At 42.3% G+C, this 16,628-nt stretch overlaps 2 protein-coding genes across 6 annotated transcripts in view; one reads left to right on the forward strand and one right to left on the reverse strand.

The window, feature by feature from the left end:
• The window catches only part of ZFYVE9 (zinc finger FYVE-type containing 9), a 122,620-nt gene extending 118,507 nt beyond the window's left edge, over positions 1-4,113 (forward strand). For all 3 annotated transcript variants that reach the window (XM_075935973.2, XM_075935971.2, XM_075935972.2), the window contains 2 exons: positions 479-655; positions 1,214-4,113. In XM_075935973.2, the coding sequence (XP_075792088.2) occupies positions 479-655; positions 1,214-1,375 (339 nt within the window). In that variant the 3' untranslated portion in view covers positions 1,376-4,113. The remainder of the gene's footprint in view (positions 1-478; positions 656-1,213) is intronic.
• CC2D1B (coiled-coil and C2 domain containing 1B) overlaps positions 3,660-16,628 on the reverse strand; it is a 67,162-nt gene continuing 54,193 nt past the window's right edge. For all 3 annotated transcript variants that reach the window (XM_075935974.2, XM_006126406.5, XM_089780412.1), the window contains 3 exons: positions 11,457-11,547; positions 10,192-10,321; positions 3,660-4,559 (listed from right to left, as the gene is read on the reverse strand). In XM_075935974.2, coding sequence (XP_075792089.2) covers positions 10,202-10,321; positions 11,457-11,547 — 211 coding nt within the window. In that variant the 3' untranslated portion in view covers positions 3,660-4,559; positions 10,192-10,201. The remainder of the gene's footprint in view (positions 4,560-10,191; positions 10,322-11,456; positions 11,548-16,628) is intronic.

The following is a 16,628-nucleotide window of genomic DNA, read 5'->3' on the forward strand; positions in this document are numbered from 1 at the left end:
TTATTTGGCAGCTCTCCTGTTGTCACATTCTAGTGAGCATCCCTTCCTCGTCACCCACTAGGACTGCTGTGAGGTGAATACAATACAAGTCTGGGCTTTAGAGAGAGACCAGTATTTCCTTTAAACTGAGTGCTTGCGCGGCTGCCTTGCTTATTAGCAGAGTGTCCACAGCTAGGTTTTTTGTTTCTTCTGGTGGTGCACATTCACGCAAGCCTCACTGCACATAAAAATATTCCACACATGGAACATTATCAGACATTCAGGGTGCAGACCTATTGGGAAAGCAGCTTCTATTTGAATCTTCAAAAAGTCCCCAAATACTGTGAAGAGCTGATCAAAATCTTGCTTTATCTTACATTTGTCGAAGGTAGCAGTGTCCTTAAATGGCTGTATTAATTGAAAGTCTTTTTACTCTATCTGATGCTGCTCTTTTTTGATTAATAAGTCATGTTGATTGCCCCCTTTTTGTTTTGTTCAGGTGTTTTTTCTGGAGAATGATGACCAACATAATGGTCTAAGTGACCCAGCAGATCATAGCAGACTGACTGAGAATGTGGCCAAGGCTTTCTGTTTAGCTCTCTGTCCTCACCTTAAGTTATTGAAGGAAGATGGAATGACTAAACTTGGTTTGCGTGTTACACTTGACTCGGATCAAGTAAGTTGCAAAGAGTTTCTTCTAATTTCAGTTATCTCGTTTTGGTGCTGTGAAGAGGATGTGTTGGAAAAGGGGACATGAGAGTTCAACCATTCTAATGCTTGATTCTGGAGGCTACGAAGTGGCAACATTAAATGCTACTGTTAGCACTTAATGCTGCAAATTTTTTCCTGTATTAATGGAACTGCAACATGAAATTTTGAGTTGCCAGTCTTGTCCTCCAAAAAAAACCTGCACAGCATTTTCAAAAGATGAGCTTTGAACTTAAATTCATAACTGATAGACTAAAAAAATGCTGTCTCCATAAATGCTTATTACAACAATTTGTAATATGCTAACCCTTCTTTGTCTGCAGAGGTGTTAATTACCTCCTTCATTTTAAGTGTTTTTTTCTTGCACTTCATAACACTGTGACCCTCTCTGATGGCTTGTGTCTTCCACCAGTAGAAGATGGTCCAATAAAAGATATATCATCTCACCCACTTCGAAGCATTTTGTTAGTTTAGAGCCTGGTATGAATATATTCTCTTTTTAAAGCTTTCACTTTGTATCTTTTAGGTTGGCTATCAAGCTGGGAGTAATGGACAGCCACTGCCCTCTCAATACATGAATGACCTGGACAGTGCCTTAGTTCCAGTGATTCATGGAGGAGCATGTCAGTTGAGTGAGGGGCCAGTCATAATGGAGCTCATCTTTTATATTCTGGAAAACATCTCATAAGGACTTCATTTTTTGTTCAGACCTGTTCCAGCAGCAGTTGTATCTGAATCATTTGCACTTTAAAACTGGAAGATTAAGCTTTTTGTTAACACTATGGGGAGAGGGGGGGAGTTGTTCCATAATTCTAAATCTTCTATGCATTGTCAACAAACAGAGGATCAGGGCAGCTTCTATACTACAAAATGTCTATGCTATCCTTGCAGCTAATACACTTCTGTTACTGTTTAGAAAAATAATGCTCATGTTTAAAGACTTAATTACAGTCATGTACTCTAAATGCTCAAACGGGTGCAAAGATCACTGGGGCGTAAATAAAAGATGAAATGTCAAATTTGTACTGTTTGTAGATGGACATATAAGAAACAATCAAGACCTCCATTCTGACCTCATCCTAATGCCGTTTGTGGTTATTCTGTAGACATTAAAAAGTAATGTTTACATTATTTTAACCAGATTATTGGTTGAAGTACATCAGAGATACTTGGATATGCCTAGAGACATGCATGGGAAAGTTACCTAGCCAAAAAATATAGCATATGATTGAAAGAAAGGGCATCCCTCTGTCGGTGGTATATAATTTAAACTTGCAGTTCTGTATGTATATTAGGCTAATATATGTATTTTCCCTACTTGTTACAAAACTTGTCACCTCAGATTTCTATAACCTAGAAATACTTTGCCATTCTGTATTTTGTTTACATTTCTGTATGAATGTCACAGGTATGCACCTGTCAAAGGTAAAAGAAAAGTTAGCTCTAAAGTACAGTTATGGTATTTCTGTTCCCCCAGTAGGTCCTGCTTTTTAAAGAGACGTAACACCCAGGGCACTTTTGTAAGTCTCCTCATTGCTGTAGACTGTAGTGTAACACTAGTATCACATAATGCAACTTGCACTTAACTTTTCATATTAGCAGCACCATGTAAAGCTTGCACCCATGACAAAAAGCACAAAGTGGCTGTTTGTTGCATGTTGTGCTACACAAGGCTTTGGTTCAGAAAACTTGCACTTGGCCTCACCTACAAAGGGCAATTGAGGGGAGCAGCTGCTCAACTCCTGCTGTACAGCATTAGGAAAAGGCGGAACAGCCAGAAAGAATGGCTGTTAATTAAATTTCCATCCCTAGAAAATGGCTAGCAACTGGGAAGAGCAATGAGCTACTTAACTGTTACAACCCACTCTAGGGAGGTAACAGGAAGGGCCAACAAAACACCAGTAGAGGAAAGCATCAGCTGGGAGAAGGGAAACACCTATAGTGGTAGCAATGTATTTTAAAAAAGCATATCCTAGCTGTCCAGGCACTGAATGCAATTGAGTGATTGGCTAGTGCTATTTTAAAAACAGTAAAATCACCCACGTGCAGTCTAGAAAATTCCAGCTGTCACCTCAACACATGTTTGGAAGGAAGAGTTGTAAGAACTAGGTTCAACTGAATTAGTAAAAAAAATAAAAGGGGGGAGAGCCGTAGTCTCACTTTTTGTTTGCATTTATATTAAAATGAACCTTACCTCTGTCATTTAGTAATAGGTGGTATGTGCTACTCCTAAAATGTTTCTGGCTGATCAGTTTAAGTTCCTACACAGAAATCCAAGAAGCATTTTCATTTGTTTTGCTATAAAAAAAATTAAGTTTGACTTGAGTTGCTTTTAAATTCCCTACAACATATTTTGTTTTTGCACACTCTTGAGTATTGATATACATGTCTACAGAGTGTAAGTTAAACTGTCTGAAAGCTCTTGATTGACAACTAAAAAAATCCTACTGCTGGAAACTATTCTAGCTTTGCTGTAGCAGAAGCTTTTCAGTTACTTTAGTTCCATTAAGTTATGCTTACTGAGGCTAAAAAACCCAATCTTCTCTTCCTTACCCCTAAGAGTCACTTAGGTTTGGGTTATGGTTATGCAAATCACTGTTGACTGGTGACTGAATTGTTTGCTTCAATTATAGCCTTTTAAATGACCTTAAAATTACCATATTCAGAAAATGAGAACTTGTTTTAGAAAAAAATTGTACTTTTAAAATTCAGTTAGTTAACACTGCAAAAAACTGCATATTATATTTTTATTTTCAACATGTAGTTTTGTATATTAAATTTATTGAAATTAAACTAAATACTGTATTGTTTTCAACCCTTCAGTAAGCAGAAGTGCTACCTTAACTTGTAGAGTCTTGTCTGTGAATTTGATCTGACAATATGCTTCAGTAGTGCTGACACCCATGCAGGCATAGCTTCCTTTTTACTATCAATCATTTCTTCAGTCATGTAGTTTAAGAATACACATCAAGCAATTTTAGTACCATATTTTATATACAGTCCATAAAAAAATTCTGCTAACAGCTATAACCCAGTTTCTAGACAAATAAGAGTGGTGATTTTTCAATCAACAAGTGAAATGCTCCAGTTCAGAAAACCCTGTGACTTTAGAAACCATATTAGGCTTTACTGATTTCCAAGTGTTAAGAAAATGAAGGCACACAAAGCAGGCTGAGCTGGAACAAACAGTTGGGGAAACATGACAGGCACCTGCTAACCAATTCCAAACCCAGTTGTAAAAAAAAATTCCTCATATCCTATTGTTACCTCAAGTCAAGGCACATCTAGTTCAGGATGCTGCAAGAACATGTAGAGGAGATGGGATACACTGCTGCTAGATCGCTGCTATTTTCTTCATCCTCAGACACTTACTGGAGCAGCATACAGTTAGTCAGAAGGGCCCGAGGGTGACCATAAGAGGAAGCAGGAGGTGGCATTAACAACATAAGAGCATATATGTCTGAAAGAGTTGATTCTACCACAAGCTAGCCATGCTGGGAGCATAAGGTCTCATTTGCAAATTATCCATCTTATATTGCTCCAGTGAATTTTTCAAGAGCAAAACCATTAGTGGTTTCACACAACACTGTGAAACAGTCCCAGCACAGGATAGTTGTGATGAGTTTATGTAACATTCATCTGGTGCTAACATTAGTAGTCCCATCTTAAGGCAATTCAGTCCATTTTGCATAGATCAATTCCATTTTTACCACTAGTAATAAGTTTCCAGGGGCTTAACACACCATAAAATAGTTACCAAAATAAAGACATGTTATTTTCAGTAGTGCATTCATCTAACATCTTTGGTGCTTGCAGGCAGCAGCATCTTTCTATGTACAAAGTCCACTCTGCGGCTTTATGCATTCCTGAATCTGAAAAAAAAAACCAACAAAAAAAACAAACATGTTTTGCCACTGTGCTAAGTAAGTATCCCATAATTAAGGCTACATACTGTTGCCATTGTGCTGTTTGAAGTAGCTAGTTAGCTAGCATAGAAATCCCAAGCAAAACTTTTCATTTAGTTGCAGGTTAAGTGATTGAAGATATACATGCAGCAGAGTGTTAAATTATGGAGGACCAAAAGTTAGTGCTCCTAACACCTTGTGGCAAGTTATGTCACTGCTTCAAACATGTGGGCAAATGTGTCAGCCTTGGAGTATTTACAATGTGTGTCTCCCTTTCCAGACTAACCTGTCCCTTTAGGTTTTTGATTTGGCTGGCCTACCCCCAAGTTTCATTTGACTTAAAAATGAATTTCTTACAAAATCAGGCATTACATAAAAAAGTGTGTCAGTACACTATTACTGAAAAATTACCAATACTCATTTTTACCATATAAATAAACTGGAATGTAAATACTGTTTACATTTCAGCATATATGCTATAGAACAGTATAAAAAGTCACTGCATGAAACTGGTTGCACCAGTGCTTTTTATGTATCCTGTTGTAAAACTTGACAAATCCCTAGAGGAATTAATGCCCCCTCTCCCCCTCGAAGTCCTCTGCATACACCCAGGGGTATATTATACCCTTAGTTGAGAACCCCTGCCTTAAGTGGTGTACAGGCATGCAGCCACACTTTGTACAGTTCACTTGTCATCCTGGTTGGTCTTTCAGGCAATGTCTACACTGCAAAGAAAAACCTGTTGTGCTGAGTCTCTAAGCCCAGGTCAACTGATGCTAGGCTAAAACTAGTGTAAATGTTTCCACTTGGGCTCAAGCCCAGTTTCTGAAATTCAGAGGGGAAGGCTCTAGGTGCCTCAGCTCTAGCCCAAAGTTTCTGTGGCTATTTTTTAGCCCAGGCTTTGAAACGCAGGGCCATCAGCTTTTCTTTGCACTGCAGACAGAATCTTAGGGACCTTAGAATCCTTATGTTCACTCAGTACGAGTGGGATTTTCAATGTTCCAAATTTGGACCTAAGCACTAGACATCCAGATCTTTCAAATCAAGTCTTAGGTAAGACATGACGAATCAAAATGATAATCACTTATTTCACCGAGGTGTGATCTAAGAATAATTGCTCTTTGAATTGCAAAAGAATATATGCCAAGAAATGTGCCATGACAACTGGAGGGGGAGGAAGTATCCTGAGACTGCTTTGAACTAGGACTGACCAATTAAGTGCTTGGAGCAGACTTTTTGTTCTGTGTTTATACAGTGTGGTCCACAAATGTCTCCTGTAAATTAGTAACACATGCTCAGTGAGCCCTCCAATCTTTCTCCCCACAAGTACTGATAGCTTATAGGAACATTACTAAGTTTTACACCAGTATACTCAGAGGAGCAGAGAGCAACTCAAAGTGATTCAAACAGCAGGTTTGAGTACCGAGTGACCTCTCTCCTGTGAGTCCATGAGCACAACTCAAAGCTGAGCAAGCAAAGACAGGTTTAAGTTTTCAGACTATCCATATAACTGATACATCTGAATATTTTGAAGAAAAAAGTCAGACTAATGTTGATTTTTTAGAAGCATAGCTTGATGTACACTTACACATACAATCTACACTAAAAGTTCAAGTTAATGCAAACACTCCACGGGTAGAAAGTGCCAAGTGTACAGTTGCCCATGGAATCTTAATCCAGTTCCCATGGGCATCCCATTCATGCACTGAATGAGATAGGGGTACTGTGGAAAAAAGAGTTTAAAGTGCATGATTGCATACCATTATATGTGCAAGAAGGGAGAACTGAGATTCCACAGGAAGCTGTATATTTGTCATTTCCTAACTTTCAATTGCTTGACTTTGCGATCTCAACTTTCCAAAGGGCATGTCCTCACTGCAAGCCAGATTGATGAGGCAGCAATTGATCCATCAGAAGTCGATTTATCATGTCTCTTAGGGTATGTCTACACTACCACCGTAGTTCGAACTAGGGTGGTAATGTAGTCAACCGGAGTTGCAAATGAAGCCCGGGATTTGAATTTCCCAGGCTTCATTTGCATGTTGCCAGGCGCCGCCATTTTTAAATGTCCGCTAGTTCAGACTCTGTGCCTGCGGCTACACGCGGCACGAACTAGGTAGTTTGGACTAGGCTTCCTATTCCGAACTACCTGTACTCCTCGTGGAACATACCCTTATAGACTTGATAGTCAACCTCCTATTACTCTCCCAGTACTCCACCTCAATGAAAAATGCAAGGGGTGTTTATTTGATACATTGCAGTAAGTAGATTTAAATACGTTGACTTCAGCTACATTAGTCACAGAGCTGAAGTTGCATAACTTATATTGCTCTCTCATGTATGTGCAGACCAGCCCTTAGAATAGATGTTATTTATGACAATTTATTCTAAGACAAAAAGGTAAAAAAATCATGGTACCTCACGGGGGAAGATATGATCGACAGGAGGCATATGCAGGATCCAAAGCAGTAGCTGGGAGCAGAGGAAGCTTAGTTTGATTCTTCCCCTACTATCTAGTCCTGCAGCTGTTTTGCCAGCAAGCAGGTATTCTCTGAACAGTGTGTGCATGGGCTAGTTCTTCAGAATGTTCAAGTTGCAATTTTGGCATTATACTAATAACCGTAATATTTCCTGAAGAATTCAATTAACAGAAGGGAAATAGCCATTTGATCAGCTAAAGCTTAAACCTAAAAAATTTACTAGACAACAAGAATTTCTTCAGCTCAAGGTCTTTCTTCATGCTTAATTTCAAAGGTCTTATGCAAACAATAAAGAGCATTAGAAAAAAGGTAAAAGGTAAAAAGAATTTTGCTTAACTTCCATTTATAAAAAATGGAAGCATAGGAATTGCTACCAAACCCCATGATATTAACCCTCCCATCCAACTGATTGAGATCAGCAGAGAATATGATTAGAGTTTTAACAGAAATATCATAGAATTGGAAGGGACCTCGAGAGTACATTGAGTCCAGTTCCCTGCCGTCACGGCAGGACCTTTTAGATCACCCCGATAGATGTCTATCCAACCTGCACTCAAATATCTCCAGTGATGGAGATTCCACAACCTCCCTGGGCAATTTATTCCAGCGTTCAACCAACCTGAAAGTTAGGAAGTTTTTCCCAACGTCCAACGTAAACCTCCCTTGCTACAAATGAAGCCCATCACTTCCCATCCCATCATCAGAGGACAAGAACAACAACTTTTCTCCCCATAACATCCCTTTAAGATACTCGAAAACACCTATTATGTCTGCTCTAAGTCTTCTCCTTTCTAAACCAAACAAGGCCAATTCTTTCAGTCTTCCCTCACAGGACATGTTTTCTAGACCTTTAATAATTTTTGTTACTCTTCTCTGGACCTTTTCCAATTCCTCATTACAGGCAGTCCCCGACTTACGCGGAACCGACTTATGTCGGATCCGCACTTACGAACGGGGCTCTCTCGCCCCGGAGCTCACAGGCAGCTGTCAGCCACCTCGAGCTCCGGGGCAAGAAAAGCTGCTCCCGGTGCCCCTGGTCTGCTGGGGACCGTCTCCAGCAGACCAGGAGCATCGGGAGCAAACCCGCAGCAGCTGCGGGTTTGCTCGCGGTGCCTCTGGTCTGCTGGGGACCATCTCCAGCAAACCAGGGGCACCGGGAGCAAAGCGGTCCGGCGCCAGAGCAAAGCCTCAGAAGCACGGGAACCCGCCGCTGCTGCGGGTTTGCTCGCGGTGCCCCTGGTCTGCTGGGGACCATCTCCAGCAAACCAGGGGCACCGGGAGCAAAGCGGTCCGGCGCCAGAGCAAAGCCTCAAAAGCGCGGGAACCCGCAGCAGCTGCGGGTTTGCTCGCGGTGCCTCTGGTCTGCTGGGGGCCATCTCCAGCAAACCAGGGGCACCGGGAGCAAAGCGGTCCGGCGCCAGAGCAAAGCCTCAGAAGCGCGGGAACCCGCCGCTGCTGCGGGTTTGCTCGCGGTGCCCCTGGTCTGCTGGGGACCATCTCCAGCAAACCAGGGGCACCGGGAGCAAAGCGGTCCGGCGCCAGAGCAAAGCCTCAGAGGCGAGGCACCCCCCGCTGCCGCTTTGCTCCCTGTGTCCCTGGTCTGCTGGGGGGGCGCAGCTAGTGTGCCCCCCCCAGCAGACCAGGCTTTTGTTGTGGACCCTGGGGCAGAGCAGCTGGGGCGCTGCCGGTTGGTCTCGCAGCGCCGCTCTGGGCACTACTGGACCAACCCAGCAGCACCCCAGCTGCTCTGCCCCAGACGTCCCCAAGTCAGCCGTTGCTGAAACTGACCAGCGCTGACTACAGGAAGCCCGAGGCACAGTTGCTCTGCCCCAGGGCTTCCTGGAATCAGCTGCTGATCAGTTTCAGCAGCAGCTGACTTGGGGTTCTTAAGTTGAATCTGTATGTAAGTCAGAACTGGCGGTCAGTTTCAGCAGCGGCTGAATCTGGACGCCAGTTCCGACTTACATACAGATTCAACTTAAGAACAAACCTACAGTCCCTATCTTGTACGTAACCTGGGGACTGCCTGTATTTAAAACAAACATGTTATATTCGCCAACCCTCCTCTCTCTGTTGGCTTTTGCAGGAGCAAGGGAGAGTGCAGAAGTGGGCTGGGGGCAGGGTGTCTGGCCAGGGGGGAGAGTTCAGGAGCAGGCTGGAGGGTGCAAGGTCTCAGTGGAAGAGGTGCATGAGGTGGTTGGGGGTGCGGGATCTCAGAAGGGCAGTGAATGAGTGGGCTGGGGGTACAGGGTCTCGGCAGGAGAGGTATGTGTAAGGAGGCTGGGGGCATGGGCAGAGTGTGCGTGAGAGCACTGGGTATGCAGGATCTCAGCTGAGGGGATGCGTGAGGGGGCTGGAGGTGCAGGGTCTCGACTGAGGGTGCATCTGAAAGGGCTGGGGGGGGCAGTGAGTGAGGAGGCTGGCTGTATGGAGTCTCAGCTGGGCGGTGAGTGAGAAAGGTGGATGTGCAGGGTCTCTGAGTGGGTGGGGACCACTTACTTGCTTTTGCACTGTTCCCGGCACCACCTTCTGCTACTCCCATTGGCCAGATTACAGCCAATAGGAGTAGTAGGAAAAGCCTCTAGGAAGTGCATCCCTGCAATGCTGTCCCCAAGCCAGGAGTGGGGGGGAAGGGAAGCACCAGGGCACTCAGCTGTTTCTAGCTCCACTTCTTCCCTGCAATCCAGAGCCTCAGGGCTTTTTTCACCCTCTCACAGGAAGCTAGTGCTGGCATATCAACCTCATGCGGCCAGGGGTTTGTGTGTGAAGCAGCTGTAGTGCCAGCGCGGGCTCCTTGCTGCAGGGACAGCAGGAGGGCTGAACTGGAGCTGCAAAAGAGCCAAATTTGGCTTGGGAACCATAGGTTGCCAACCCCTGGCATAGGAGGTGGGGCTTTCACAGCCAGAGACTGAGAGAGCAGAGTGATGACATCATTCTGTTGTCTGGGAGGAAAAGCTTTTTTATATATATTAGAAAAATCAAAACATCACTAGAAACATATAGAAGATCCCATCTAGGAGCCTTAGTCACACAGACAAGTCATTGATAGTGTAAGAGAATGCTAGTGGCCCTCTCAACTTCAAGAGGGAAGTATATTGAGAAGAAAGGAGTATTCATACCTTAGATTGACTAATGTTCAAGGACCAACCAGTTTTCTGTAACTGTTTGAAGATCTTGACCACTGAGCGGCTCCCTGAGTCTGACTTTCACCTCTAGTTTCCCTCCAGTGGGCTTCCTACCATCCAGAATCTGAAAGCACCATAAAAATAGTGTTGTTCTCCCGCATGCATGTACACTCTCTCGTGCACACACATATACACACCCCCGCCGACCCACCCCCCACTGAAACTGCAAAGTCTTTTGTGGCACTCTCACTGAAAAGGGCAGCTTTTGTCTTTGCCTCATGTGATTAAACAGGATGAATATAAATAGGCTATAACACAGACATTCAACAGAATGATCAAAATGGCTAGAACAGTTTGTATTAAACAAAGGAGTTCCATTATAGTGGAAGTTCTCTGAAAAATAAATGGATTTTACCTTTTTATATGTTCTTATTTTTATTTACCAACACACAGGAGGGATGTCTAACTAGTTGTACACACTGCAAGGATGTATCTGGTGTTTTATTTCCAGAAAGCATTAAGGCCACATCTACATTACGGAGTTTTGTCAACAAAAGATATGCCATTTTAATTAGACCACTGTTGCATGTCCACCCTATGCTCCTTGTGTTGGTGCAACACCTCTACACTAGAGTAGCTTGGGAAGAGTTTGCAATGCCTCATGGGTCAGGTGCAGAATATTTAAAATATGTTAAATGTGTTAACGTTGTAAATTTTCAGTGGTTACATATTTACCTGCGAGCACTGGCTCCTACCTGCTCCCCTCAATCTCCACATTGCTGCCTCTGTATCAGAGGTGAGAGAAGGGGAAACTGGTGGCTCCCCGTGTGTACTGGATTCCCCCTCTCCCTCTCACTGCTACTAATACAGAGGTGGGGTGGGGGAGAGGACTGCGTGTAACTGTGAGGATTAAACAATGAGCCCAGTGTTGATTTTAAGATGGCAAATGATGGAGAAGAGACCACCTCACTAGGTGTGTTGTTCTAATGGTTAATTACTCTCACGGGCCAGGAGCGAGCAACCTTACATCTTTTATCACACAAGAAGGAAAGGATGAGGCTGTATCATATAAAATAAACTACATAGGGCATGCTAGTCTGATGAGGTTTTCATTGAATGTTGGAGACATGAGGCTAAGATTAATCTAGGTAAATACCTATCTATATATGTATATAGATGCGCGCGCGCGCACACACACACACACACACACCTGCTCGAGTATTTTGTTACTGCTATATCAACAGAAGAACAAAGCATACCTCAATGATCTCTCTAATTTCACATTCTGATTCCAGTTTGTCCAGTTTCAACTGTGCTGTTCCCACTTGCTTGTCACTTCTGAAAAGGCCCCTGTTTTAAAGAAAATTACCTTAGTGGAAAGACAGACTCTCTTAACATATCAAAAGAGAAGAATGATATGAGGTCATGACCTCTTTCATCAAGGTTTTAGGATCATGACAAAAGGGTCCAGCTACTCAGCTCTACTAAAACGGAGGGACAAGCGATCAAAGTCTTTAATCAATTAAAAGAGAAGGAAAAAACAAAACAAGTGAAAAACTCAGGAAGAGGGAAGTAATGGCTTGGTCTAGCATTCTATTGACAATAACCTTCACCCCTATGCAGGAGAGTCAGACTTTAGAACAGCATCAGGGCTCTCGCACACTTACTGTCCTGGGCTCTCTATAATCAATCAAGATCTTTGGGGGGGAAAAAATCACCTGGACAGAAAGGTAAGGTCTCCTACACAGAATGTGCCTACAAGACATTAGAGCTGGTTCAGAAAAGATTCTTTTGATAGAAAAGTTTTCAAATGGAAAATGAAGTTTTATCTAAATCTACATGTTTTGTGGGAAGTGTCAATTTCAACAAAACTTGACAGGAGAAAATGAAAAGCAATGGACTTTTGATTCCTTACTGTCAAAACCCTGTTTCACTAAGGTAGTAAAAAAGTTTTATCTTTTTCTTTTCAATTCATTTAGTTTCAAAATATTAAACTGTTAAATTAAAATACTTAATACAATTAAGTATTGAAAACCTTTTAAAATTAAAGCAATTTTCAAAATTTCTATTTTGTGGAAAATGTTAACACTTTCAATTCAGAACGAAAGTAATTCTAAAGTGTCAGTTTCCCACATAATGAAACTTCCATTTTCCAACCAGCTCTTATTATGTATCTAGCACTATTTGTATGGCATTTTACAGAGCATGGTGCTTACAAGCAAGTAGCAGCCAGAGTGAGTATGGAGCTAATGCAGGCCTCTGAGGAAACGTGAGAGGGTCATAGATCACACTAAACTTTGATATTTTTCTGGCTCAGATGGTGGTAAAATACTTTGAGACAGGCACATACTGACTGATAAGGCTAGAAAAGTGGTTTTATGGAGCTTAGACACACACAATTCAAGACGGGAAACTGTGCATGTTGGACTTATGGTGCCCAAGAACATGGTATTGGGAGAAAGATTAGAAAAACTCTCCTCGGTTTCTTATAACTCAACAGTTTTGTCATTCTAAAGCATTAGCCTCGAGCCACATGATTAAGCCATTCTATAGAATCTCAACCAGCTTTTATTTTATCTAAGTTTATCTTGATAGATCTCACTTGTATTACCTGAATCTTGGCCAACTAGACACTGCAGACATTGTAAATTTCCTCGAAGATGCAGAGTATTCATTATTTTCTTTCAAATGTCCACATGACTCTAGCACATTTCTTTCTATTTCCAGATGAATAGTTTGAACAGCACCAGATAAAGGCCCTGTTCCTGTAGTGTGAAGATGTCGTATCTAAAAGAGCTGAAAACTGCTAGGCCAAGAAGTAGTGACCAGAATTATTGTGCCTTATTCCTCTGGACTTTCTTTAACCATTTTCACTATCAGCAGAGTAGAAGGCATAAATGAAATCCTTCTGAGATAGATTTCCATAGGTTGATTCAATTGAATTACTGCCTGGAAAGGAAGCAGGTAATTCTGCAAGGTCCCACTGAAAAGGTATCCAGACATGAGATCAATATGCCCAGGAACTGAGTTAGGGATTTTAGTATAGAAAAGTGGAGAAGGGGAAAGAGTGTCTGAGAAATCAAAGATTCTCTCTTTCACTTCCTGTCTTCTGAGACAAAGACTCTGTCCTGGCCAGCATCTAGAACAATCCATAGATGCCGGAGACTTGTAAAGGCTATTGTTCAATCTTCCCACTTCTTAATTTCAGAGTGATATCCCTGAAGAGATAATGATGATTGTTATTCCCTGAGTAGCTGTGACTTGAAATGAAGGCCTGATGAATTGGTCATCCAGAAAAATGGTTTAACGTGGGTCCCTTTCTTTTGGAGGGAAGGTATTGGGACAATTAATATCTTCATAAAAGCTTGTGGCTTTGTAAATCTGAAACATGAGTGCTCTGTGTTGAAACTGTTTCCTGTTAAGAAAAACCTGAAAGGCATCTGCATTGACAACAACTCATTAAATCTGATGGAGAGTTATCATTACATACCAAAGATCTATTCTAGAGTATGAAAAGGATGTTGTTATAATGTGTTTGTCAGTTTGTTTCAGAAATGTGAAATCCAATATGCCTTGCAGGCTGTTTCTCTTCTGTAAAACAAAAATACCTGATTGTGATCCACAACATTTGTTTCTCTGTGGAACAAGCTCTATCATTCTGAAATGTAAGAAGGTCTATTGCACCTTCATTTCATGAGATATACAGGCTTTTTGTTAAATTAGGGGAAAAAGACTTGGGCCAAGATCAATTAAAAAAAAAAGAGTTGAAAGTCAGGATGCCCAGCACTTTAAGACCATTTAAGATGCCTATGAACTTGGGAGCATAATTTTAGGCACTTGTTTTTTAAAATGAATTCCTGGGACAAGAAGAAAGGTCTACCAAACATACTGCTCTGATTGTCTCAAGTACCCATTTAATTCACTGATGAGGGTCCAACTTCCCTGACAGAAGGAGCCAGATTCTGCATAGCACCTTCTGAAAGGTGTAACATAAAAGGCACAGCCACTGGAATGGTGTATAAAAGGGCCAGAAAGTGGACCAACATGTCCTCAAACGTGGGGAAATAATGTCCTGCATGGGTTTCTGAGTTGGATTTTTTTTCATAGAAACTTACTATATATCCTCCTACTCCCTAAAATGTCTGTCTCTGTCTCAAGCACAATATCTATATGTTGCTCCTTGGAACAGTGGTAACCTTAAAAAGCATACCCACTGAGATTATATGGACTGAAATCTCTGATTGGAATAAGAGGAATGTGGGGCTTTTTCCACCTTCTCCAAAGCCCCCGGGACTGCTTTATCCATACACTCCCCAAAGAGTCTGTACCACTGGAATATACAAAAGACATTTTTATTTGCATTTGTTATATCATGCACCTGGATGCACTGTCAGCAGCAGAGATGGAACTTAGAACCTTTGGCTTTTAATAGCAGGAATCTCTATTGTTTGAGCTCAAGAACCCACATCTGTTACCCAAGGCGGACGCAGGCTGATGAATTTTTATATGTCACCCAACCACCACTAGATGGAACAGTGCTCCACACTGACTGGGTGTGGGCTACACACAGATTGAGCAACAGATGCTGCAAGGCCACTACACTGGAAGCCCTGGAACATGCACCAAATTGTAATCAGGTGAAGCATCTGGGAGTTAATGCTAGGGAAATTTAATTTAAAATAGACATCACACCGTTTTGCTCTGATGGATTCATATTTCTGTAAGCTTGCCCACCCAAGAAAGAGTAGCTCTGGCAGAACAAGAGGATGCATCCAGTGTTTCCAGAGCTAGAGGCATGGATGATCCAATTTTCCTGTCTCTGTGTTCATTTGGCAGAAGCACTCTCTCAAAGTACACTCACAAGTGCACATGTGACCTTTACTGATGAAGCTGCACTGACATGACAAAATCCTGTAAGAGCTCAGGATGAGAGAGACTAGTAAACAGGCTAGTCGACTAGTCACTTCCCCACCCTCCCTTGATGCCTCTATCAGAATAAGGCAGCAAGAGGAAGGGATACTTCAAAGCGGCAGCACCACTTGGAGCCTGGGGCCAGACCCCGGGATCCATGTGGCGCTGGTGCTTTGAAACACTGTGTGCAGCCTGGGGGGCCAGCTAGGGTGTCCCCAGGCTGCACACAGCTTTTCAAAGTGGCAGCGCCGCATGGAGCCCGGGGTCATCTGGGGACTCCGCCGCTGACCCTGGGCTCTGTGATGCTGCCACTTTGAAACGCTGCGTGGAGCCCGGTGTCAGGCTGCACATAGCATTTCAAAGCGGCAGTGCTGCATGAAGCCTGCGATCACCGGGAGAGACCCCAGCTCACCTTTGAGCTCCACATGGCGCTTTTGCCTTTGAAGTGTAGCAACAGCCCTTAATTGCTACAAATTGAATAGTTGATGCAAAATGCATCAACTATTAGATTAATCAATTAGCTGATATTTAACATCCTTAGTAGGAGCATGTAGAATTGTGACGTTACCTGTTCTGAGTGCTTCACTTTGCTAGGAAATTCCCTTTGCATTATTCAGATGCTAATCACCTGATCTATGAAGTGGAATTAGACAACTCTCCTTCAGCTGGTTTTTGGTGTTTTCTTCTTATGTTCATGAACCTTTAAAGTTAAGCACCAGCTTTTTCAGCTCTAATTATTTTTTCTTTAACACAATAGCCTTCAAAACCAGATTCCAATCTCTGCTTAATTCTGGAGCATCTACAACTGAGAATATAAAGTCTCTTACTCTAGGCCATGGCTTCAGAAGTTTCATTTGCTCAGAATCAATTTTAACAATGTATTGCATCTGTCTTCTGGTTCCAGGCAGTGCATGAAACACTAATTCTATTTGGCCACATTCCACTATTTCTAAAGCAGACACATTCTAATACTGAGCGTACCATAGTAAATATTCATTTACATGGCACTGTAATTACATATAGTCTGGCATATTAGGAGTGAGATGCCAAGAAATATAGTAAGTGGATCTCTTAGCACACAGGCTGGAATGTTTCTAAACAAGAGGAGTGGGCGGGCTTTAGTATCAGAATGCATAAAGGAATGCACAGGCTTCAAATGAATGTTTGGAAAAAGAGGGAAAGCACCTATGAAGAGTGCAAAGAAAAGCAATAAAAAACAAAAGTTTTAGAAAATCTAACCTATCAGAAAAGGCTAAAAATGTGCATATTTATTTTTGAGAAGAGAAGACTGAAAGGGCGGGGACCTGATAATAGTCTTCAGATATGTTGAGGACTGTTACCAATTGTTCTTCATGTCCACTGAAGACAGGACAAGCAGCAAGGGGCTTAACCTGCAGCAAGGGTAGCTTAGACTATAGTAAAAACTTTCTAACTTAGCTATAAAGGTAGTCAGATTCTGGGACTGATTCTTTCAAGGGAGGTAGTGGAATCCCCCTCATTGCAGGTTTTTAAGAACAAGT

The sequence above is a fragment of the Pelodiscus sinensis genome, chromosome 9, assembly GCF_052426305.1.
Source record: "Pelodiscus sinensis isolate ZL-2025 chromosome 9, ASM5242630v1, whole genome shotgun sequence".
NCBI classification, from domain to species: domain Eukaryota; kingdom Metazoa; phylum Chordata; order Testudines; family Trionychidae; genus Pelodiscus; species Pelodiscus sinensis.